This window comes from Carassius auratus, chromosome 38 (genome assembly GCF_003368295.1).
Source record: "Carassius auratus strain Wakin chromosome 38, ASM336829v1, whole genome shotgun sequence".
NCBI classification, from domain to species: Eukaryota; Metazoa; Chordata; class Actinopteri; order Cypriniformes; family Cyprinidae; genus Carassius; species Carassius auratus.
The window spans coordinates 4657850-4685002 of record NC_039280.1 but is presented as its reverse complement, the minus strand read 5'-3'; the positions used below and the strand labels follow the sequence as shown (position 1 = coordinate 4685002).

At 36.1% G+C, this 27153-nt stretch overlaps 1 protein-coding gene and 1 pseudogene across 4 annotated transcripts in view; both read right to left on the bottom strand.

Annotated features, from left to right (window-relative positions):
- The window catches only part of jag2a (jagged canonical Notch ligand 2a), a 41802-nt gene extending 27898 nt beyond the window's left edge, over positions 1-13904 (bottom strand). For 2 of the 4 annotated variants that reach the window (XM_026223562.1, XM_026223564.1), the window contains exons 1-2: positions 13761-13904; positions 4030-4350 (exon numbers count right to left, since the gene is read on the bottom strand). In XM_026223562.1, coding sequence (XP_026079347.1) covers positions 4030-4350; positions 13761-13889 — 450 coding nt within the window. In that variant the 5' untranslated portion in view covers positions 13890-13904. Of the gene's footprint in view, positions 1-4029; positions 4351-4862; positions 5076-13760 lie in introns of those variants that run through there. The other 2 variants (XM_026223563.1, XM_026223565.1) reach the window with 1 other exon arrangement.
- An 8996-nt stretch (positions 13905-22900) lies between these two features.
- Positions 22901-26619, bottom strand: LOC113057510 (E3 ubiquitin/ISG15 ligase TRIM25-like; annotated as a pseudogene).
- Positions 26620-27153: the final 534 nt, after the last annotated feature.

Genomic DNA, 27153 nt, shown 5'->3' with positions numbered 1-27153 from the left:
TTTTAAAATGGACAAAAAAGTATATTATAAATTACCTGAAGGCATAATATGATTTTATGTGGGGACAAAACTAAGTAATTATTCTTATAACTTGTAATTTTCTCCTCTAGTGATATTATCAATTTTATGACAAAATTTTAAAACAAAATAAAATGAGAATGGGAATTAGAATGAATGAATTAATTAATTGATTAACAGATTATTTAATTCATTAATTAAAACAGTCTTTTCCATAAAGCTATCAAGAAAACCATCCTCAAATCATATGGACTAATTTTAAGTTACTTTAATTGTGATTTTCGCTCATATTGGAGCTTGAAAGTTAAAAAAAAAAAAAAAACGTAATTTGGGTTTTGGAATGGCATTATGGTTAGTAAATACTAGCAGACCCTTAATTTCAATGTAATAAATGGTATTGAGTGGCTAACAAAACTGTATTTTGTAACAACAGCATTATGACAGAAAACCCTATGTTAAGTCAAAATATTTCATATTTATTTAATAATCATAACAAGCAATATTTCTGCTAAATAACAGAACAAGAATAAGTCAAGTACAGAAGTACACAGTTGTGAAACAAGAGACCCAATACACATCCAAGATTTAAAGAAAGCAGGATGGGGTGAAAGGAGGACAGGAAAGAACTGAAAATAAGGAAATAAATGGAAAGAGTAGAGCAGATCAAACAAAGTTTGAAGAACTGTTTCAGTTGTAAAGAATGAAGGAGTCAGGTCTGTCTGTCACTAGCATCCCTCTCTCTTTTAGTAAAACTTTTAATGCAAATCAATCTCCCTTGCATCTTGGCAAGTCTACGTATATGTGATTTAAAACAGAGACAGAAATGACAGAGCAAAGACACAGTCATTTAAGTGTCATATCTCAAAACAGCCGGATACACAGACTGCTTTAGAAAGAGCTAGCGTTATCTTTGGTAAAGATACATTGCTATTGTATATTTCTGTCTGGTTTGTAGAAGGATATATTTTCTTAACTGTGTATTCAGAGTTTAGATTAAGTCTGAGAACTTATCGTGAAACAGAACAACATGGACTTGTTGAGCTCTTACTTGGAAAAGCCTAAATAAAAAAAAATAAAAAATTATTGTGGTGTGTGTGTAAGTTCAGGGAGATGGGATTTTTATCCAAAAACAAAGGATGGTATGCTGGAAGAGTATCAAAGATCTCACAGCTGTAGGACGTCAGGCACAGCAGGACTTATAAGGCTCATAAACATCACCTTCCGTAAACTGCGTTCCTCCCCTGGCACACCCGATTCGCTAAGAAACTATGGATAACAGCAGATGTAAGTGTCTTGGCAGAATTCAGATAAGCTGATGTTCAGCTAAATAACACTAATGATGCACCGAGTCCAATGATGCAAGCAATTGTTTATCCAACAGTATATTGTGTAACATCATTTCCATTCATTAAACATACACATTCTGCAGAGAACATTATGGGAGGATTATTCCCATTAGCAAGTGTTTGTTTTTGTGGTTTGCCTGTTCCAAAAATAACTATTAAACATCACAGCAGGAGGATTTCCTTCCGATTGTGGGCTGTCTTCACCAGTATTAACACAAGACTGCAAATATCTCTCACTTCAGACTTCAACAAAGTTACAGCAGGGGAGAATCTTCAGAAGTGCACCAGCTGAATGTGAAACCAGGATTTCAAATGACTCATCTGCAAAGCTGTTTCAACACCATTTATGAATCTATTCGCAGGCAGGTGAACAGATAACGGTTCTGAGACACAGTCTAGACCTAACTAAACTTTAAAAGTAGAATTTCCACATGTGAACAATTCCTATTTTGAACAGGGAAACCATGTTTTACGGTGCATGTAAAAACACAGATATTCTTATGCATAACAGAAATGCAAGCAAATCAACAACTATGGGTGTGATAGATAGATAGATAGATAGATAGATAGATAGATAGATAGATAGATAGATAGATAGATAGATAGATAGATAGATAGATAGATAGATAGATAGATAGATAGATAGATAGATAGATAGATAGATAGATAGATAGATAGATAGAGCCCAGAAAAATAATATTTAACATTAATTCTGGAAATTATCTTGATTTGATCCCTTGAAAACAACTCTTAATTAAACAATCCGTCTCAAGTTCAGTCTTGGTTAGATTCTTCCAAGATCAACATTCCAAACAAAAACACCATAGAACCATCTCTGAGATATAGAAATAATCATGCACAGTCCCAAAGCGTCTAATTACTGTGTACATGATTTTTATCTTAAATGGAGCAATTACTGTGGCTTTAATAAACAAAGCCACTTTAAAAGAAGTGTAAATAACAGAAGAACACAGGCAGCTCTCACCACAGCGCTACTGTTATCACCACGGCCAAAATCTGGAAGCAAACAAGACTCAAATGCAGTGATTCAGCGTTTTTCACTACTTACAAAACATATTTACCAAGTTTAGGAAAACAACAACAATCTCACACTGAGGTAAGCGCAGTGTGGTTTGAGTTAAATGCTTTACCCACAGTAATGTACCTTAAGTTATCTTACAAACTATCTGAACTGGTCTATTTAGCGACAATGCTGCTATCTGAAACATGATCGTGTAGACAACTCCCACTGCCTCTCTCTTTCTCTTCTCTATCTCTATGCTTGTGATATCTCTCCATGAGTATGCCATCTCTAGTCAAAAACTCTGTCTTGTGTAAATTCTGCCTTTCTTTAAAAAAACAAAACAAAAAAAACAGCATCTCATTTTTGCCCAAAACAGCATTCCTGTTAACTCTTGCGACTGCTGCCCTTAACTAATGACCATATATTAAGATTCTGTCACCAAGAAAAATTTGCTAACATGCTCAGAGTTGATTTGCTGAGAAAGTGACATATTCATTAATGACTCCTTAATACAGTAACATCCACTGTAGCAGCTATTTTGTTGTAAATGTAGACTCGCTGCTGAAAACAAGAAACTACATTGATAGAATGGATGGATACATATGTTGGTTGGTTGTTTTAACACCATGTCAGCTTCTAATGCCAATACTATAAAAGAGCTATTAAAAAACTTAAGGCTTTTCAATTTTGAGATAGATGAATATCTATTGTCTTCCTTCTAAACTCCGCAAAACATGGAGTTCTTGCAGCTCAGTCCGCATGCCATGAAGTAAAACACACTACGTCCTATAAATACGACACCATCAGTTAAGCGTGTAACTGTACACTTCGCTGCGCGCGAGAGACACGCACCAGCCGCAGCTCGCGCAGTCAAACGCGCGCCGTAACCGGACCTGCTCTACTCATCGTCTCTACGATTAACGCCAGTGACCACTGTAACACCGAGATCGTTTCCAGCGAGCCAAACATTTGCTTTGCAATGAGTGTTTAAAACGTAGGCTACCAGTTGCTGTTGTTAAGCTGTGAGTCTTGACCATCTGCTGCAAACAAGGTTTGGATCAAGGTGGTTTCTGGCTGGTCTAAACTGGCCAGTAAGTAGCTGGTACAAGCTAGCAGACCATCTTGGAACGACAACAACCCAATCTTAAGGTGGCCAGGCAGGCTTAAAGTAGAAATATCAACCAGTTTGGACTTTAGCTTTATACTTAATAATAATCTTAGACCAGAAAGTAATTTCCACAGATTCCACCTTAAACTGGATAATATGTGATAGAAATAGTTAACATAAGCGGGGCTTTGATCCTTCTCAAATGTCATACATATCTAATACGTTTTCAATTGTAAAGCTAGTATAGGAAAAGCTATATGGTTACGATAAACACACTTATACTGTACAAAATATACAACCTTAAGTTTAGCTTACTTGCTTTCTTCTTATTATTATTATTTGTTTAAGTAAAATCAAAGTTACAACTAGCAGTGTTACATCCTTAATAAAATTCGAGTTCAAACTCATAAAATCAAACAGATATTTTCTTTTCACAATGTAGCCCAGATAAAGATAACTAAATAGAAAATGCTCACAAAAAGAGTGTGTTTGTAGTTGAAGAGTAGATGAAAGAGGTATCGGTGAACACCTACCGGCCAGGCGAACTGAAAGGGGATGATAACGGTCCCGAGGTCATTGGCCTTGTTTGGGTTTCCATTGAATCCTTTCAACTGAAACGTATTCCCTCCGATCACACTCGAGCTTCCAGTGCCGTAAGTACAAAAGCCAGATGTGGTGACCTCCACTTGGTACTCCTTTAGACACACTCTCAAGTACGTGTCACATTCGTCCTGGTCGCACAAGCCGTTTTGCGCGCTCCGTGCGCCGTCACAGCAGTTTCCACTCGCGAGCTCACCCCTGTCATTCTCCACGCTGATCAACTGAAGCTCCAAATAACCCGACGACTGGCTCACCTAAAATAACAAACAGCAGTTAAAATATGTAATGCAAACAGTTTGGCTTTGTAAGTATGCACGGAATAATTTGTCTTGCTCCCATTAAAATACAAGACAGAACATGCAACAGAGAACAATATAGCGGATACAGCTGAACTGACTTACATTTGTGTTAAAGGCGTGATCTCATGATTATACAGGTATCGCAAACATAGGCCTACCAGTCAAATGCACTCGGAGCAAATATGAATAAAAATGATTTTGCAATAATGAAATGTGCAATGCTTCAAGTTTCGATGTAAATGCATTACAGTGCACGCGGACTGGGTTTAAAACGCCTTTAAAGTTTAAGGATCACATGATTCCACTGACAGCAGGATAATTCTATTAGGACAAGAATCCCCAAATCTAATTTGACAAAAAATAATGAGTTTGAGTTTTAATGTAAATTGGGTTTTTTTTTCATCTATGACTGTACAACTAGTGAAGAAAACGATGGACTTAAAAAGGCATAAGGAACTTTAACTCACCTCAGTCCAAAACGTCAAAATTAAGAACACTACTGAGAAACAAGCTCCAAAATAGTTATGCATGACTCCTATGAAGTTAATACGACATGATTAAAAAAAGAAAACACGTATATGCATCATTATCCACAAAAATCCAGCCATTCAAAGTGATTCCTTTCTCTGCAAGACGTCCAGAAGATGAGATGAAAGTCACACACATACATCCACTCGCTCCTCCAGCGCGCTGCTCTCACTATATCAGTCAACTACTAGCTACTGCGTCTGAACGGGCTTGATTGACAGTTCAATAAACCATTGGCCAGCCATCAGTTGTAACAGAACTTCTGCGTCAGCCAATCGCATAGTCAGTGGGCGGGTCTTCCTATAAATTATAGCTCTTACAGGCTTATTGACTTAGTAGTGTGTAGGAAAAATATTAAAACGAAAACAATAACTGTTATTATTTAATAATAGGAATATTTCACAAAAGAAAAAAGGTTCGATTCTAAAACATTTGACAATTTAATGGTTTTATAATTACTGGTAGAAGTAGTTAAGTAGAACGATTATTACACAAGTTTTTTTATTTATTAATTAAGCATTTTGCCCTGTTTGCAACTCTTTCACAATCAAAATCTACACTCATGTCAAAGCAAGGGGTGAATGATTGTGGGTAACAGATACAGAGCGCCCTCTAGTGATCGATACCTGGCGTATTTGATGAAAGGTAGACTACTACATTAGATTTCCTCCTGAAGACTTAAATAAAAAGACTAGTCGTCTAGTCCTGGCTGTTTTATGCTTTTATTTATTTATTTATTTTTTTTTTTTGTCTGTTTTTTTTTTCAGTTGTTGACGTTTTTACTTCATCATAATCCAAACATTTATTTTTGTTATTTTTGAAAATTCCCTGGCAAATAGGTTACATGCTAAACAACAACTGGCAAAGACTTTTGAATTGATCATCACAATTTGAAATCGTCATAAAACATACTAATCATGTTTTTAAGATGTTCTCATGAATATAATAAAAAACCAAACATGTCTGTTTGTATGTTTACATTAAGCACTTGTCCATATCACTCTCACGTCTCTTTATTATTTGAAGTCATTATTGTGCCTGGTAAGACAGCGTGGGAAGGTTTTAAAAACTTTTTTTTTTCTTTTTTGTGGTCAGAGGTTTCCCACCCCTCAGCTATGATACCAGACATGAACTTTTGCTCTTTAGTAAAGGTAGAACTAAAAGAGTTGTTAATAATAGACTAAACCAGCTGTGTCACGTCCTGCTTTTTGTTAATGTCTTTCTTCGTCTGTCTCTACTCTCGCTCTCATTAGGAAATGGGTGACGATATAGTCCTAATCTAGTCGTTAGACTCCATCCTGCGTTCCTCTAGTGCCTGTACATTGCCAGAATAAAGAGAGGAAGTCAGCCTGAGAGCTGCATGCAGATGAATTAGATGTTAACAATGCTCGCTGAACTCTGAGGATGTGACACACTGTGGCTGTGATAGAAAGAAAGGCACCTGCAGTCTGTTCAGATCATACAACATGTACAGATTAGAGAGGGGGTTGGAAACTTGGAAATATTTTGCTCATGGAATAATATCTACACCACAGAAGCACACATTATTTGGGTCTAAGGGTATGACTTACTGTTGCCATTGTTGCCATTGTACCACTGTAATAGCTGAGGTTTGGCCTGCAGTCAAAAATACAACTGTAGTTTTGATACAGTGTTGTTGATTGATTTGTGTGGTTGAAGGATAAGATAAAAGATTACAGCTATCTGTTGACATAAGAGATGAACTCACATATGAAATAACATTTATACATGCAGTGACCCTAAAAAGCTTAGTATCTTATTTAAAATTTCTTGAATTTACATGATAAAATGCTGAGAAACCCATTGTACACACTTTACTATGTCTTCTGCAATCGAATTGACAGTTTATACTTTTTTAGTAAGTAAATGGCCTTATATCATTCCTAAAATGTATATATATATATATATATATATATATATATATATATATATATATATATATATATATATACAGTGGGGATCGAAAGTTTGGGCACCCTTTGCAGGTTCTGTGAAAATGCGAGTAATTTTCAAAAAATAAGAGAGATCATACTAAATGCATGTTATAATTTATTTAGTACTGTCCTGAGTAAGATATTGTACATAAAAGATATTAACATTTAGTCCACAAGACAAAATAAATGCCGAAATTATTAAAATAACCCCACTCAAAAGTTTGGGCACCCATGGTTCTTTGTACTGTGTTCTGTTACCTGATGATCCACAGCTGTCTTTCTGTTTTGTAATGGTTGTGCATGAGTCCCTTGTTTGTTCTAAACAGTTAAACTGAGCAGCGTTCTTCAGAAAAATCTTTAAAGTCCTGCAGATTCTTCAGTTTTCCAGCATCTTTGCATATTTGAACCCTTTCCAGCAGTGACTTTATGATTTTGAGATGCATCTTTTCAGACTGAGGACATTTGAGGGACTCGAACACAACTATTTAAAAAGATTCAAACATTCAATGATGCTCCAGAAGGAAACAAGATGCTTTAAGAGCTGGGGGGTGAAAACTTTTGAACACGATGAAGATGGCCAAATTTTTCTTATTTTGTTGAAATATAAATTTTTTCCATTTAGTTCTGCCCTTCGTAAGCAACAGAAGATACTTGTATGTTTCCCGGTACACAAATTAAGTACAATTTACCTTGATCTTCAAATTCCTAAAGTTTTCACCCCCCAGCTCTTAATGCATCTTGTTTCCTTCTGGAGCATCAGTGAATGTTTGAATCTTTTTAAATAGTTGTGTTCGAGTCCCTCAAATGTCCTCAGTCTGAAAAGATCTGTATCTCAAAATCATAAAGTCACTGCTGGAAAGGGTTCAAATATGCAAAGATGCTGGAAAACTGAAGAATCTGCAGGACCTTAAAAATTTTTCTGAAGAACGCTGCTCAGTTTAACTGTTCAGAACAAACAAGGGACTCCTGCACAACCATCACAAAACAGAAAGACAGTCGAGGACCATCAGGTAACAGCACACAGTATTAAGAACCAAGGGTTCCCAAACTTTTGAGTGGGGTTATTTTAATATTTTCAGCAATTTTTTTGTCTTGTGGACTAAATGTTAATATCTTTTATGTACAATATCTTACTCAGGACAGTACTAAATAAAAAATAACATGCATTTAGTATGATCTCTCTTATTGTTTGAAAATTACTCATATTTTCACAGATTCTGCAAGGGGTGCCCAAACTTTCGATCCCCACTGTATATATATATATATGTACATATATATATATATATATATACAGTGGGGATCGAAAGTTTGGGCACCCCTTGCAGAATATATATATATATATATATATATATATATATATATATATATATATATATATATATATATATATATATATATATATATATATATATATATATCCGGGTTTCTAGGTAGTGGAAGCCATCGTTGTAAACATCGAGAGCAGTGAATGGGACAGTACCACAAATATATTTTTTGCATTCCCATTTGCTCAAACAGCAAAATAAAAACTCCACAATAGTGTTTTCGAGACTTAAATAAATAAATAAATATAAAGAGAGAGAGAGAGAAGTAATTTGATTCAAAGGTGATACAATGTACATAATTTACATAACTTTTTAGGATTTAGGATGTTTCAAGTATATCTTAAAGAATAGTTCACCAAAAAATGAAAATGTATTTATTATCTTCTTACCCCCAGTGCAGCAAAGATGTACATAGATGACTTTTTTTCTTCAGTAGTAAACAAATAAAGATTTTTTAACTCAAACCGTTTTAGTCTGTCAGTCATATAATGTAAGTGTATGGGAATCGTGGCTTTGAGAGTCAAAAAACATACACAAACAAAACCAAATTAACACTCCTTGACATTGACCATTGACAATCCTAACTGAGATTGTAAATAGAGTGTCATTTAACCATTTGAGAGATAGGTATCAGTAATGCACTTATAAGTCTGGGAAGGAAAAGAAGAAGAAGACGCGTCACATGCTGACTGAAGATGAAGACGCAAATGCACTCAGGACAGTTTAGATATTGCATGAATCAGAGGTAATAAAAACCCAATATAAATACTTTTCAGTTTCTTGCACAGAACGATCGTTTAGTGTCTTTGCACGTCAATGTATCGTCTCAAGCCACATGTTTTAATTTGGTTTTGTTTGTGTGTGTATTTTGTATTCCCTTCCACTTACATTATATGACCGACATACTGCAACAGTTTGAGTTAATGCCCTGGGGGTAAGCAGATAAACATAAAATTTTCATTTTTGGGTGAACTATTTGGGTGCCCATATCTATGGCCACGGTAAATGCATTCACTCTGCCTTCATCTTATTCTCTCTCCTTCTACTTGAAGAAGCAAAGAGGAACTGAAGTGCAACGAGCAGGTGTGTCATTGGAAGGTGTGAAATTCTGTCCCAGGTTTATAAATGTCAGTGATGGAGTGTGAGAGTGCTTAACCTCTGACTTCAAGTCAGACTTCAATTACAGCTAATGCAGATTCCCTCAGTGTGTGCACTCTACACCTCTTTTAGGGTCACTGAAAGGGTGCGACATGTCAAGGAGTTGACTTGAATATGTCATCTTCAGAAGAACCAGTTTACAGCTCACCTCAGCTTGCCCTTTTCTGACTGATATCTGAAAATTGATTTTAGTTCCTAAAAAGGGTGACTGCAACTTTGTAGATCCCTGTTACTCTCACTTTATCCTACATGTACACACTCACAGAAAATATTTGTCATGTCTTTCAAAACCATACATGGCTGGTTCACAAATACAGCATTTTTGGGTTCCACTGTGCAGCTTTTTCAGATGAACTCACTTATGACAGATTATAAAGTTAAAATAAGCACAACTTTAATTGGCAGTGGGCACACAGTGCAGCTTATCAATGTCAGTAACAAAACAACAGAGAAAAGAAAACAGCATGAAGAGCGGTTTAAACAATACAAAACTAAATAAAATGAATGGAATTATCACGTACAGGCTTTATAGAACTTTTTTGGTACAGTACTTTTTAAAAATCCCTTTTGGAGCTTGATAGCCCCTTGTCCCCAGTGGCGTAGCCAGGGGAGGGGCCATGGGGGCACTGGCCCCTCCTGAAAACTGATTGGCCCCCCAGTGTGCCCCCACCCTTCTACTTGTCTGTCACTCACAAATTCAAATTATAATCTTTCAGTTTAGTAAATAACTCATGATTGCGTCGCGACGCTTCTCAACGAGGACCAAGAATAGCGAGCTGCTGTTTTCCAACGAAAAAACCACTTATTTTAAATAGCTTATGTTTTTCAATTAGCGAGTTGTTGCAGTGCAAGAAGTGTTTGGTACTAACGTTAACGTCTTTCGGTGTTAGACAGACCAGGTTCGATGACGATGTTATCTCCTAGAGCAGACCAAGATGCTAATCATTATTATTTACTATGCTCCTCTGATGCTGAATGTAAAAGGGGTTTACTGCGTTACGATTTACTTTTTTTTTTCGGCCAAACGCGCCGATATAGGCAACAACGCAATTTAAAGCAATGGTTTAAAAAAAAAAACTATAATAGCAATTCTAATAAAGTCATTATTGAATCATGCAGTCGATTAGCGACTTTTTTTCACTCAAGTGAGGTGACGAAACAAATCGTGTAATGTTTATCTAACGCTCCACACTTGAGACTTTTTTTAAGTCTATATGGGTGAGACACATGCAAAAACATCGTTTTTTTTACTGGTCAGTTTTGAGATTTGGGGCTGTTTGTCTTCAGTAACATGTCTTCTTTCAGACTTGTGGTCAAAAAAAGTCCAAAATACACATATAGGTCTTTATTTTTCTACACATTTAGTCTATTTGCGTCTGTAAATTCCTAATAAATTCAGTTGGCGTTGTAAAATCACCATGGAGCTCCGCGATTGCGGTCTGCACCCTGGAAAGCTCTCTCTCCCTCCCTTCTCAGAAGTTATTGACAAAACGTCATTTGATGACACCCACAAACATTCTCAAAAAAATCATACATAATTATTTAATGCATGATTAAATAGCAAAATAAATAACTAATACTAAAATAACACTGGACTAATTAAGCTATTCTAAACTGTTTTATAGGATCCACATATTTTACATGTTAAATTAAAGCTACCTTTTTGAACAAGTAGCTTTCTAACAAAGTATGGAAATATGATATTTTTAAATCAATATGCTCAAGATTAATTAGCCTTGACATAAGTTGATTTTGTTTATTCATCAATGCAAATTTACTGCAACTGCTGCTATGCAAATTGAATGGGATGTGGATAATATACAAAAACATATAATGAAATTATATTGAATTTATATCAGTTATATTAATTAATTAATTGTGTATTTATTTCTATGAATTATTAATGTTATTCTGCATTTATATAAATAAGGCTATTATATATATTATATAAGGCTATTGTTATATTATTATTATTTGTGAGTTGTACACTATTCATACACTGTATTATTTTATTTATTACAGTTTTTCTTTCACTTTTGTAAAGTGAAAAGGTAATACAAATTGTATTTGATTTTTTTTTTTTTTAGAGCAGTGAATAACTGCTATTAAAATATAATAGGGTATCACTGTTTATTACTGATTTTAAAGGTTACTGAACTCTTGAAATGATTTGGATATACAGTTCAAACAACACAAGATTGGCCCCTCTGTATTAATCCTGGCCCCTCTTGTGCCCCCCAGTTGAAAAAATCCTAGAATCGCCCCTGCTTGTCCCCAACCACTTGTATGGAACTTTGTTCCACATTTTGTATTCAACTGAAGAAAGAAAGTCAAAATATCTTTTTAAAAAAGAGCTTAAGGATCATTATGGAAGTATCAATAATGTATATCTTTACCGGATTTCAAACAATCCACTAATCTTTGATATAGCTTGCAAGCATATTAGCCTAATTTTATTTTGATGGTTATTTCTGCGACTACTGGCACCATTGCACAAAAAAAAAAAAAAAAATACAGCATATTTGTTGGGACAAACAGGTAGTCCAGGACCACAGTAGTTGAATTAGTCAAAATCAAAATAGATTTTTTTTTTTTTACATATCCACCCTGAGACTGTTAACCACTGGTAATTAGACAGCTATGTGACCCCATCATGGCACATAGGCCAGTTTTTGAAGCCCAGCTGTGGTTTTGATCCAGTCTTCTGGGAAAAGATGCCATGGAAGAGTATAGGTCTGCAGCCCATGAGGGTTAACCTCAGGCGGGTATGTGCGTGCCTAGCAGTGGGTGGGTATGTAGAGGATGGAGCTGTTATCAGCGCAGTCAGCTGTGCCAATCATTCATTGCATTAGTGTGCTGTAATAGAGGGAGGAGTGCACACACACACACACACACACACACACGCACGCACAATGAGACATTGTGTTGCTTATATACAGTGCTGAATAGAAGGAGACAGGCAGGGCTGGTTTAGCATGGATTATGTGTTTCTCAGAGAAGTCCCTAAGGACCCCTTGTGTGTGACTGTGACCTTCTACACATGAGAATATTCTCTAATGTGTGTTTTATATATATATATATATATATATATATATATATATATATATATATATATAAAAGCATTCCTTCAATTTGACCAGGACTTTTCACTGTTTTTATCGCTCTGCCAGTCTGTGTTTGCAAATACAAAACAGAAGGTCTGTGCATTAGTGGTGAAGATTTCATCCACTAGGGGACTCATCAAACTTCCAAAAGGGTCGGAAGAATGAATTATATTTAAATTAATAAATTATTATCAACGTGTTAAAATAATATAACTTATATCTGAATTTAAATGCTAAGAACACATTAATTAAATCCTTGAATCAATTATTTAATGCATTCGTTCAAAATACTGATTAATTCAAGTATGAAACAAGATATTAAATTATTCAATCAAGGAATTTGGGAGAAAACACAGATGCTGTGTTCAGATATGCCTACTTCCATACTATATATTAGCCCATGCGAGAAAAAAAAGAACATACTCTGAATTCATGGTGTTTGAAAAAAAACAGCAGTCGATACCCGGATTAATTACCTACTGCTTTTGATTTTAGATGCAGCTAGATTTATTTAGTAAAGAACAAAGTGGCTGTTCTTGATTGAGTCATTAAATTATTCACTCAAATGATTAGTTTAAAATGCTGACTCATTCTTTAAGCTATAGCATAAAATAAACATGCTGCTCTTGACGTCAATTCTGCTTTGGTTTCTTTTGAAAATAGACAAAGTACATCCAAATTAATCTAATTTATGGTTACATGTGCATGTGTACAATGCGGTCCCTAAGGAAAACAAGATTTTTTGAAAAAGTGTAGGAGCACGATGGTCCACCCCTAAACCTAATTGTCAGGTTGTACAAAAAAGTAGCTATGAATGAGACTGAATGAACTCCAGTAATACCAGTAAGCTGAAAAGTATTACGAAATGACAGGAGACTGAGTTGCAATATCATATTTTAAATGTTGCTGTTGGTTCCAATTTCAATGATTTTGGTCTTACTCATATTAAATAGCTTAACTAATCTTAATAAAAACGATTTTTTTTTCCAGAAAACCTTATACTGAATGAAGTCCCTCTTAAGCCATACCGTGCTATTCAAAGGCATCTACTTTCACTTATTACCTGATGCTTGAACATGTTTTTCTCTCTTGTTAAGACATGTTAAGATTTTCTTTAATCACTTCTAGCACACTCCTCTCGGGTTCTCATGTTTTTTCGAACAGGAACAAGAGAACTTTTAGAAATGTTCTCGGGCAGGGAAAGATCCTGTGCAATTGTGTTTCACACATTGAGGTATTTTTTTTGTATGAGGTAACATTTCCTGCGATAGAAGAGAATGAGAGAAAAAACTCACTGTAGCAAATCTGTCAAAGGTAGGCCTACTACACGAATCGAGGGGAATTCCACAGACATTCCATTCTGTTCCAAACACTTCACAGCTTAGTTTAGCAGCACAGGAAAACACACACAGAGTCAAGGTCATATCACTCTCCCTCTTCCATGGTAAATCTCAGCCTGTACAATCCCATGCCAAATCACATTCCAAGTTTTGCATGAATGATACAAATTCCTGAACCTTGACATGATGTTGGAGGGCATATCTTTATATGTGGGGCAATAATCCTTTCATCTGCATGATCCTAGTATTAATTTCCCTGGAAAAGAAGAGCGAGAGCGTCAAAAAAGAGGAAAGCCTGGTCCCTACATGTCAAGAAGACTACAAAGTGCACACTCACATCTAATGCCAAAAGTAATGCCTGGGCAGATCTTATCAATCAAAGAAGAACAGAAGAGAGAAAAACTCTAGTCAAACAAGAGGAGAGGAGAATGGCTCTTATCTTTGTTTACTGTAAGCACAGAACACTCCAGAGTTCTCCGAGAGCTCTTTGTGACATCACAACTCCAAGTTCTGGAATCGGTTCTAAATGGAGTCAACTTTGTTGACAGAGCCTGATCTGTTTGTCTTTGATGCCTCAGATCTTTGGCGCAGCTCAGATTCACGGTGGTTTGTGTTTCAGAAGCTCCTGTGAGCATCTTGTCTCTCGGAAGATAAACATGCCGGTCTGTGATTGATCATTTTCAGATTCTCATATGAACTGATAATGTGGCAGCTTAGTGGCATCATGTCAAAAGAATGCTCTGATGTCATGGTAGAGATATCCTGTTACCTTGCGAACTCATCATGGAGGGTTAATATCTTCAGTGCTCCAAGCATGATCCATAAAGACTTTATTTAAAGAATCTGGCATGGAAGAACCTTTTAAAGCTTTGACCTGAATCCCTGTGAATAGTGTGAACCAGGACTCATCACCCAACATCACCACCTAATCTCACGGATGCGCTTGTGTTTGAATTGTAGCAAACCCACAGCTGCGTTCTGACATGCAGCGAAAAGCCTTCCCAGAAGTGAGGAAGCTGTTATAGCAGCAAAATGATGGTTTCAGGATGATGGTTTTGAATAAAAATGTTCAGTATGCACAAATGGGTGTGGTGTAAGTAGTCCATACACTTTCATTTAGTGTATACTGGAAAACATATTGATGTTTTGATATAATTCACCATTCATCCAGAAGATATAATATGATGTTCCTTGCTGTATTCACACTTTTTTTAAAAAGTGTTTTTTTCTGTTCTAATTTTTTTCTATTTGTATTATTATTATTATTTAATTTGTACGATTTACCTATTTTTAATGAGAAATTGCTAGTAAATTTCACAAATAATAATAAAAAACACACACAAAAAATAGTATACTGAATTGAACATGGAAAATTATTTGTTTGTTTGTTTGTTTTGTAAAACAAAATCTACTCCAATAATATTTAATTTACAATCATTTAAAGTGTTGGCCAAAAAACCCGTTTAACATCATCGAATAGAAGAATCGTCTTATAAAATGCATTTTATATATATATATATATATATATATATATATATATATATATATATATATATATATATATATATATATATATATATATATATATATATATAAACTAAATTATACTGTAATTTGATTCAAAGCACATCATTTGAAGTAAACATCAATATGAAATAGTGTTTTCTGTTTTTTTTTTTTTTTAAGATGATACAATTATTTTGTCATTGTAAACAAGCATTATGCTTACTGTCATTTTATTTTTGCATTTAGTATTGTTTTACTCCAGTTGCCCATCTATCAGAACAACGCTGCGGAAACTAACTACTGATATAAACCAATATGTTTTTTTTATTATTGTCCAGGGCTTTGCAGGGGATCATTTGCTTTTCTTTTAGGCTTATAGATGACAAGCCCACACAGGACAGGTGGATCACACTGATTCAACCTTCACCTAAGCATTACCGCTTTAAACACTGCTAGACATAATGTCTCCAACACTGCATCAAAGACCCACACACTCACCATACATCCACTGAAGTACAGTATCATTCATTAAAACCTCACCATTACAGACGCAGCGTCTCTCTGTGCTTAGAGAGATCTGTGAAGGTGGGTCCTGCAATAATAGAGCAGCTGTTTTGACTTCAGAATGTGTGTGTCTGCACGTCTGTATATGGATTAACTTAATAGTGTGTGTGAACATAGAAGTGTCTTTTAAGTAGGATTTTAAATTGTCTGGCTTCAAAATGCAGTATTACGGTCAGTCTTTTACGCAAAAGCCAATTATTACCTGCCCACATAATCATGCAGTGTTACGATGTAAATTACTGTCTTTACGATAAATAATTTCATGATTCCAGCACAAATATGTCACATTGAACTGTGTCACTGAGATAACAAAAATTATATATGTCAAACTCAAAAATAATGGCATATTTTATATATCTACCACAAAGATAATGTTAAATAAATGTAAATCCACAACATTGCGATTTTAGCATTTTATAGATAATCCTAATTTAGAGCTTTCATTACCACAAAAGATGCAAAGTAAAAACGAAATGAATTACACTGAAATAATTCACGTCCCAGATTTCGCTCTTATTTTATATACAAGTTCTGATGTGCTCAAACTATGTATCTCAGTAATACCCTTCATAACCACTTGAGAGGGCATATCATTAGTTTGTTGAATTATTATTATTTTTTTAAGTAAAAACAGATGCGTTTAATACTTTTTTTTAAAGGGTATAAGTAGCATCATTGTTGAAAAATCGAGATTTTATCTCTAATGTAAACTTCTCACGTTTTAGATTTTTACATATTTCAACCAAACTTGTAAACACAGAATACATTCTTATGTGGTGCTTAGATGCCTTTAGTAGTTCATTGTCAGCAGGATATTAAGTCATTCTTACATTTTGTTAGTCAAAAGCAGTTTATCTGGGAATATACTGATTTCAAATCGTAAATTTCAAACAGGGTAAAACAATAGCTAGTTATGGAAGATCTTCTAATTCATGTAATGAAGAAGTGTCTCAGTCAGATCTGTTTTCAAATTAATTTATCAAACTGGGAGCTGTGAGATCACGCTTGATATCTCATCCTATAATCATCTTATTAAAATCATGCAGTATATCAGTCTGTACAGCATGTCAGGACAGCTGCTATAAAGTAAAAATCCCTGGTGGTTAATTCTAATGGCCTCTGAGCAGAAATATTTCATAATGTGTCTATTTTCCAGTTACTCTTTGATGGTGACCCATTTTCTGAGAACTGGGCAAAGGAAATGAAGATGTACTGTACATGTGTTCTACATAGATACACAGTATTATTATTTTTTATAACAGTCACAATCATATGGGAGGTCTCACAATCTTGTGCCCTTTTGGAATTAATTAAGAACATTCTTCCTAATTAGTCTTTAATTGCCCTCCTTTACACAGAGCTCTTCTGCAGGGACTCTTGTGCAGTTTAATTGGCCTGGCCTTAATGAGTTTTCTCTCATCATTAACCCTTCATGGGTTTAATGACCACCGGGCCTTATTTGAATATGAAAAGATTATAATTTATGCAGATTTGTACAACCCCAGGCTCTTTTGAGAAATGGAGAGAATCTCACAAAAGCCTTAACTGGTGATCTCGTTCAAAACAGTGTGTGAGACAAAGAAGAGAGTGAGCCACATAGAGGGAATCTAATCTCTCATTTGACCAGCAGGTGTAGCTGTACACTAACACACAGGTTTACTTTTCGTCTCAATTTGCCACGTATGTATACTTGGGATTTTTCTCCCTACACACTACTAGTATAATATTACATGTATAATCCTTAAAAAATATATAGGTTTTGTTTATAGTTCTTGCTGTTGTAAAAAAGTAGTGCCGCAACAATTCACTTTATGTCAATGTGTTTTACAGTTTGTCAATTAAATTGTATTTGCATAGTACTTTTCATTACACACATTGTTTCAAAGAAGCTTTACAGAAAGCCATGATTATTGTTTATACAGGTGCTGGTCATATAATTAGAATATCATCAAAAAGTTGATTTATTTCACTAATTCCATTCAAAAAGTGAAACTTGTACATTATATTCATTCATTACACACAAACTGATATATTTCAAATGCTTTATTATTTTAATTTTGATGATTATAATTGACAACTAAGTAAAATCCCAAATTCAGTATCTCAGATAATTAGAATATTACTTAAGACCAATACAAAGAAAGGATTTTTAGAAATCTTGGCCGACTGAAAAGTATGAACATGAAAAGTATGAGCATGTATAGCACTCAATACGTAGTTGGGGCCCCTTTTGCCTCAATTTTCTGCAGCGATGCGGCATGGCATGGAGTCGATCAGTCTGTGGCACTGCTCAGGTGTTATGAGAGCCCAGGTTGCTCTGATAGTGGCCTTCAGCTCTTCTGCATTGTTGGGTCTGGCATATCGCATCTTCCTCTTCATAATACCCCATCGATTTTCTATGGGGTTAAGGTCAGGCGAGTTTGCTGGCCAATTAAGAACAGGGATACCGTGGTCCTTAAAGCAGGTACTGGTAGCTTTGGTACTGAGTGCAGGTGCGAAGTCCTGCTGGAAAATGAAATCTGCATCTCCATAAAGTTGGTCAGCAGCAGGAAGCATGAAGTGCTCTAAAACTTCATGGTATATGGCTGCTTTGACCTTGGACCTCAGAAAACACAGTGGACCAACACCAGCAGATGACATGGCACCGCAAACCACCACTGACTGTGGAAACTTTACACTGGACCTCAAGCAACGTGGATTGTGTGCCTCTCCTCTTCCTCCAGACTCTGGGACCCTGATATCCAAAGGAAATGCAAAATTTACTTTCATCAAAGAACATAACTGTGGACCACTCAGCAGCAGTCCAGTGCTTTTTGTCTTGAGATGCTTCTGATGTTGTCTGTTGTTCAAGAGTGGCTAGCAAGATGTCTGTGTGTAGTGGTTCTTGAAGCACTGACTCCAGCTCCAGTCCACTCTTTGTGAATCTTCCCCAAATTTTTGAATGGGTTTGCTTTCACAATCCTCTCCAGGGTGCGGTTATCCCTATTGCTTGAACACTTTTTTTCTACCACATCTTTTCCTTCCCTTCACCTCTCTATTAATGTGCTTGGACACAGAGCTCTGTGAACAGCCAGCCTCTTTTGCAAAGACCTTTTGTGTCTTGCCCTCCTTGTGCAAGGTGTCAATGGTCATCTCTTCTACCACAAAAGACAGCTTTTTAAGTTATCTTCCTGATGTATCCGAATTCCTTAGCATATCCAAAACCTCAGAACAACTTGATGATGTAACAGAAACTATGGACTCTCTCTTTTCTAGCACTTTAAATACAGTTGCTCCTTTACGGTTAAGAAAGGTTAAGGAAAACAGTTTGACACCATGGTATAATGAGCATACTCGCACCCTAAAGAGAGCAGCCCGAAAAATGGAGCGCAGCTGGAGGAAAACAAAACTAGAGGTATTTCGTATTGCTTGGCGGGAAAGTAGCATATCCTACCGAAAAGCATTAAAAACTGCTAGATCTGATTACTTTTCTTCTCTTTTAGAAGAAAACAAACATAACCCCAGGTATTTATTCAATACAGTGGCTAAATTAACGAAAAATAAAGCCTCAACAAGTGTTGACATTTCCCAACACCACAGCAGTAATGACTTTATGAACTACTTTACTTCTAAAATCGATACTATTAGAGATAAAATTGCAACCATTCAGCCGTCAGCTACAGTTTCGCATCAGACAGTGCACTATAGACCCCCTGAGGAACAGTTCCACTCATTCTCTACTATAGGAGAGGAAGAATTGTATAAACTTGTTAAATCATCTAAACTTACAACATGTATGTTAGACCCTATACCATCTAAGCTCTTAAAAGAGGTGCTTCCAGAAGTCATAGGTCCTCTTCTGACTATTATTAATTCCTCATTGTTATTAGGACATGTCCCCAAAACCTTCAAACTGGCTGTTATTAAGCCTCTCATAAAAAAGCCACAACTTGACCCCAGAGAACTAGTTAATTATAGACCAATCTCGAATCTCCCTTTTCTGTCCAAGATACTAGAAAAGGTGGTATCCTCACAATTATATTCCTTCTTAGAGAAAAATGGTATATGTGAGGATTTCCAGTCAGGATTTAGACCGTATCATAGTACTGAAACTGCTCTCCTTAGAGTTACAAATGATCTTCTCTTATCATCTGATCGTGGGTGTATCTCTCTATTAGTTTTATTGGATCTTAGTGCTGCGTTTGACACAATTGACCACAACATTCTTTTGCATAGACTTGAACACTTTGTTGGCATCAGTGGAAGTGCATTAGCATGGTTTAAATCGTACTTATATGACCGCCATCAGTTCGTAGCAGTGAATGAAGATGTATCATATCGATCACAAGTGCAGTATGGAGTACCTCAAGGCTCAGTTCTAGGGCCGCTACTCTTCACGCTTTATATGTTACCCTTGGGAGATATCATCAGGAAACATGGTGTTAGCTTTCACTGTTATGCTGATGATACGCAGCTCTATATTTCCTCGCAGCCCGGTGAAACACACCAATTTGAAAAACTAATGGAATGCATAGTCGATATAAAAAATTGGATGACGAGTAATTTCTTACTGCTAAATTCAGAAAAAACAGAGGTGTTAATCATAGGGCCTAAAAACTCTACTTGTAATAACCTAGAACACTGTCTAAGACTTGATGGTTGCTCTGTCAATTCTTCGTCATCAGTTAGGAACCTAGGTGTGCTACTTGATCGCAATCTTTCCTTAGAAAGCCACGTTTCTAGTATTTGTAAAACTGCATTTTTCCATCTCAAAAATATATCTAAATTACGGCCTATGCTCTCAATGTCAAATGCAGAAATGTTAATCCATGCATTTATGACTTCAAGGTTAGACTACTGTAATGCTTTATTGGGTGGTTGTTCTGCACGCTTGGTAAACAAACTACAGCTAGTCCAAAATGCAGCAGCAAGAGTTCTTACTAGAACCAGGAAGTATGACCATATTAGCCCGGTCCTGTCCACACTGCACTGGCTCCCTATCAAACATCGTATAGATTTTAAAATATTGCTTATTACTTATAAAGCCCTGAATGGTTTAGCACCTCAGTATTTGAATGAGCTCCTTTTACATTATACTCCTCTACGTCCGCTACGTTCTCAAAACTCAGGCAATTTGATAATACCTAGAATATCAAAATCAACTGCGGGCGGCAGATCCTTTTCCTATTTGGCGCCTAAACTCTGGAATAACCTACCTAACATTGTTCGGGAGGCAGACACACTCTTGCAGTTTAAATCTAGATTAAAGACCCATCTCTTTAACCTGGCATACACATAACATACTAATATGCTTTTAATATCCAAATCCGTTAAAGGATTTTTAGGCTGCATTAATTAGGTAAACTGGAACCGGAACACTTCACATAACACCGTACTTTCTACATCATTAGAAGAATGGCATCTACGCTAATATTTGTCTGTTTCTCTCTTGTTCCGAGGTCACCGTGGCCACCAGATCCAGTCTGTGTCCAGATCAGAGGGTCACTGCAGTCACCCGGATCCAGTACGTATCCAGACCAGATGGTGGATCAGCACCTAGAAAGGACCTCTACTGCCCTGAAAGACAGCGGAGACCAGGACAACTAGAGCCCAGATACAGATCCCCTGTAAAGACCTTGTCTCAGAGGAGCACCAGGACAAGACCACAGGAAACAGATGATTCTTCTGCACAATCTGACTTTGCTGCAGCCTGGAATTGAACTACTGGTTTCGTCTGGTCAGAGGAGAACTGGCCCCCCAACTGAGCCTGGTTTCTCCCAAGGTTTTTTTCTCCATTCTGTCACCGATGGAGTTTCGGTTCCTTGCCGCTGTCGCCTCTGGCTTGCTTAGTTGGGGTCACTTCATCTACAGCGATATCGTTGACTTGATTGCAAATTAAAACAGACACTATTTCAACTGAACAGAGATGACATCAATGAATTCAATGATGAACTGGCTTTAACTATCATTTTGCATTATTGAGACACTGTTTTCCAAATGAATGTTGTTCAGTGCTTTGGCGCAATGCATTTTGTTTAAAGCACTATATAAATAAAGGTGATTGATTGATTGATCTTTTGGACAACTGTCAAGTCAGCAGTCTTCCCCATGATTGTGTAGCCTACAGAACTAGACTGAGAGACCCTTTAAAGGATTTGCAGGTCTTTTGAGTTAATTAGCTGATTAGAGTGTGGCAGGTGGCTTCAATATTGAAACATTTTACAATATTCTAATTTTCTGCAATACTGAATTTGGGATTTTCCTTAGTTGTCAGTTATAATCATCAAAATTAGAAGAAATAAACATTTGAAATATATCTGTCTGTGGGTAATGAATGAATACAATATACAAGTTTCACTTTTTGAATGGAATTAGTGAAATAAACTTTTTGATGATATTCTAATTATATGACCTGCACCTGTAATACATAAATGTCTCAATGTCCACATTTAGCATTTTAGAGCTAAAATAAGAAAGCTGACTGCATAAAGGAGGTTTAGTATGACCCCTGCTGACATCTGCCACACTTATTACATACTCTAAATGAAGCAGACCACAACCAGTGTCTGTGCGTGTGGGGGGTGGGAGAGATGTGCTGTTTAGAAGAAAGCAGGTTTAAATGTCTTTATCGAGCTTTTCCCTTTGTATCTGGATGCCTCAGTAATCCAGGCATTCTTAAACTTTGACCCACACACACACACACAAGTTTTGGCCTTGGTCTTTTGAAATAGAAAACCCCACATGCATAATGCAAGTAGAGGTTAAAAAGGTCAAACAGCACCTGCCACTGCCATTTAACATTATTCTCTCTAACTTAAGGCTTCAAATCTTACTGTCCTTTTATAATCACTTGCTGGTTCTCATAATATTCCTGATTTGCATGTCACCCGAGATAAAGCCATCTGCAAAATGAATATATTCCAACGTGCTCTGCAAAATCAAGTTAGAAAGTTTTGAGAATGGTTAAATATCTTTAATTGTTATTTTGTAATACAGATCTAAAAACTGGGTAGAGTACAAAACAAAAGGTACAAAAAAAAAAAAATCTTTCCAATTTCCTAAAATTAACTCCATAATTAAAGAATTTACCAATACTGTATGAGAACACATAATTTGACAATTAGCAGCAGAAATATGTGTCCATTCACTAATTGTCACCGTCAGCGCAAATTAGATTTACTTGTTTAGCTTTAAAAGATCACAAATTGTCACTGACGAGTCATTTTTTAAATTATGAAAAGAAAACCCTGGGTAGAGGGGGGCAGTGAATGTGGTCTTCATTCTGTGCAGGAGAGTCATTTCATCAGAGACATTGTAAAAAGACACAGTTCCTGCCGCTTGATCAAGAAACACTCCAATTTTGGAGACCAAGGGAATGTCAGCCTGCTGGCTATTGTGCTGCACACGAAGATTAGATAGTGGAAAGTCACATTTCCAAGATCTTTTATTAGATCCAAAGACAAAACTTGTAGGACTGATGTCATATGAGAATGCAATAGAGCAACATGCTCCTTCCCACTTAACTTCAAAATAACAGCGGCCAGATAGTTTCACTTTACACAAAACCTGATAATATTTCTCATAACCCAAGCAATCATTATAACACTTTAGCACAGATTTGTTGTGCTTCACAGAGAGCGAAGAGGAGGCTGGAGGTCTCAGATTCAGATCAACGGAATCTGTTGATAAAAATAAAACTGTATTACACACATTTGTTTTCCCCTCATGCAGATCTCGGATTAATCTGTCAATTAATTGGATTTGGGTGTTTTTTTTTTTAATTATGGTTTAACAAAAGCCTCTCCAGGATTGGAATCCACTCATAATTGTGCATATGCATTCTGCACACATTTATCCACAATTGCAAAGCAACTTACATACAAGGAACTCCTCTCTGGTCTTGGGTTGAGATGGCAAATCTAAACAAAAACAAAACATTACGTATATATATTCTTGTATATATACACACACAAGTATAGTGTTTTTGTTTGTCATGTGAGAAAAGAAAAAAAAAAGAAAAAGAATGTTAACTTACAATTTTTTATGTTCTTTTTATTCACCATTACATGGACAGTGGAAACTGAAAAGATAAACATGATTTTTTACAATCTGCCTGCATATTGTATACCTTTTGGTATAAATTTTAAATGATGATTTACAATTTTGGCTTCAAAGTTTATGGTCAAAGCCAAGAAAAAAAGAAAAAAAAAAAGGTAAAAAAAAACAATACACAATACACAAACGAACATCTTCGAGATCTCTCACCTTTCTCTGATATCCTCACAATGTCTTGTTCACAGAGATCATCCATTTGGCTTTTTAGCTCACTGATGACTTTTTCTATTTCCTCAAATGTCAGTCGTTGGCTGACAGAAGTGTTGCACAAGTCTGAATACTGGTAGTGGGAAAGAGAGGAGAAATTCTGGGAAAAAAAAAAAATATATAGATTAGATTTCATCCGTTAGATTGCAAATGAACTAAACGGTGACTGAATCTCTAAAGCTGGCATCTTCTCATCGTGATTTGTTGCCAAGCCCTTGAATGACCCATTAATATAGTTTGTTAGCACAGGGTTGTAACTACAGCTGTTCATAGATTTTAATGATGTCTTAGACCAAGGCTGTAGATTAATAAGATTCCTTTCCCTACAGGATTTAAAACATTACCACTCTGTCTGCCAAATAACAAAATCATTTAACCACAACAACGATTACGGTACAAACTTTTTCTTTTTTAATGAGCAACTGTCAGGCATACATCCTGTTTGAATAAAGTGCAAACCAAGAATTAGAACCCATCAATGTTCACTGAATGTAAATAGGAGTATAGTGTATATATTTATTTTTCAATTAAAACTTGAATAGTAACACTTCAATGCCTCTGATACTAAACACTCCCACTCCCAAAGCATTACTGGCATACATATGTAACCAGCTACTCACAATGGTGCTCACATAGATGTGTATTGGTTCAAAATCAAATACACAATGTGAAGAGAGTTTATGGGGCAGAGAAGGTGGGGTAGGATGAAAGTCGATTTCAGACCCAGCAAACAAACCAAAGAGTCAGAACAAACTTAAATAGATAATCAGTTACCTGAAAGACATAGATGTCATCCTCTATCAGTGAAAGCTGCCCCAGTTCATCATGTCTGTTTCTCAGGTCACTGATCTCCTTCTCCAGTGCAAGTATGAGCTCCTCAACTCTGCTTACTTCTGCTTTCTCCTGAATCCTGATCATCTTTGTTAAATCAGCTCGTATTTTCTCCATGTACCTGATCAGCTCCGTAAACATCTTCTCATTGTGCTCCACTGCTGCCTCTGCAGAGCACTGTTAGATGAAAATTTTTACTTTTCTCAAATCAGTTTAAGGACACATTAATTAGAAAACTATAATGGAGTATAATTCACTTAAACTTAGTAATAATTGTACATTATTGTACTATAATATAACTATACAGTACTATTCTAAAAAGCACAATAATACAGCTGTCTACAGTCCAGATCAACTGCATATGCACATCAATCTGAGGAACTAATGAAATTGCACAGTGGTAAAATGATTACCTACAAGTTACAATCAGCTTACCTTATGGGAGTCCACAGCTTGTCTTAATTCTTGGACCTTCATCTCTCGCTTACACATTTCCTTTTGTAGGCCATCCTGATTTTTTTTTCAAATGATTGAATTTGCAATAGTTCAATATCACTTCCATAATATGCTGGGACACAAGTTGGGCCCTGATAAACCCCAGCTGGGTTGCCTGTCTGATATTGAAAGACCTGAAACACCCAATGATCACAGTAAACATCACTGATGATTGTGTCCCAGCACATCTACGGATGTATCTATGCACTGTTATGGAAAAGATGCACAAAGCTTTTCCCTGTTCCCAAGTGAACAGCAGAGTGTGTGACACACTGGCTGTGAAAACAACCTTAATTTTTTTGAATTTTAATGAAAGGTATTATGGGCTAATGTGCTTTTTTTGGCAATATTATAATACGATTATGATAATTAGTCTAATATTGTTTGCAATAACGGTTCAGAAAGATTTTTTAATCTATGTCAAAGACAAGTTTTCTGTTTAATGTATTTGACTGACAAATTTTGCATCAGTTTATTTACTGATACAAAGTATCACACAGACGAATCAGTCACTTTACCTGTATTTTTTGTCTTTCTGCTGCAGGTGAAGTCATGCTATGGTTCTGGTGGTTGATCAAAGCGCACTGCATACATATCAGCTGCTGATCTTTGCAACAGTACAGCTCTAACAGCTTATGATGGTGGGAGCAGATCTGGTCCAGTAGATGTGGTGAGGCATTGACCAGTTTGTGCCATTTTAAAGCAGGAGATGTATAATGAGTTTGAATGTGAGATTCACAGTAAGAAGCCAAACATGCCAGACAAGACTTGATGGCTTTTAGTTTGGTCTCTGTGCAGATGTCACACTCCACGTCTCCAGACACAGCAAAACTCAGGACAGGAGAGGCTGTTCCTGCTTCTGGTGCTTCTCTATTCATTTTCTCTACAGCTTCAGCCAGCACAGTGTTTCTGTTGAGAGCTGGTCTTGGGCTGAATGTCTGCCTGCACTGAGGACAGCTGTAAATGCCCTTCTGATCATTTCGATCCCAGAATTCATTAAGACAGATTGTACAGAAACTGTGACCACAAGTTGTAGTTACTGGATTCTTCAGAAGATGAAGACAGATCGGACAGTCAAAGAGATTCTGATCACCAGAAGATTCTGCCATTTTGCTGCTGTGAAAACAGTAGGAAAAACTGTAAGTGATGTACTGAAAAGACAAATCTCACTTAGCAACTTACAAAAATACTTAAATATATCATTGTCATTTATGGATTACTCCGTATCGTCACTGTATCTTGGTTATCTCCCCATAAAAGTGAGCTCAGTCATGTTGCAATGAGTGAATGTTGGCATAAACTGGCACTGGCATAAATCTTTTTCAAAAGTACTATTCCTTTCTTTAGGACTAAAACGTTTTAATGTAAAGTGAATTAGTGCATTTTTTAATTCAAGAAATGTAACAAAATACTATATTAAACTATTTCAGAAATGCAGCGTTTTGCTTCCAACTACACTTGATTAAACAAATGATTAACATAATCTAGTACATGTGATGAAATTATTTGTTTAATTGCCTCTTTTTTTTTTTAATCAAACACACCGCGTTTCTCTTTCTACAATTTCCCTAACGAAACGACATGGCAGCGAGGGCACATCTCATGTTTACACGACCTATAAAAATCTTGTTTAATATTTAACTAACGTTAG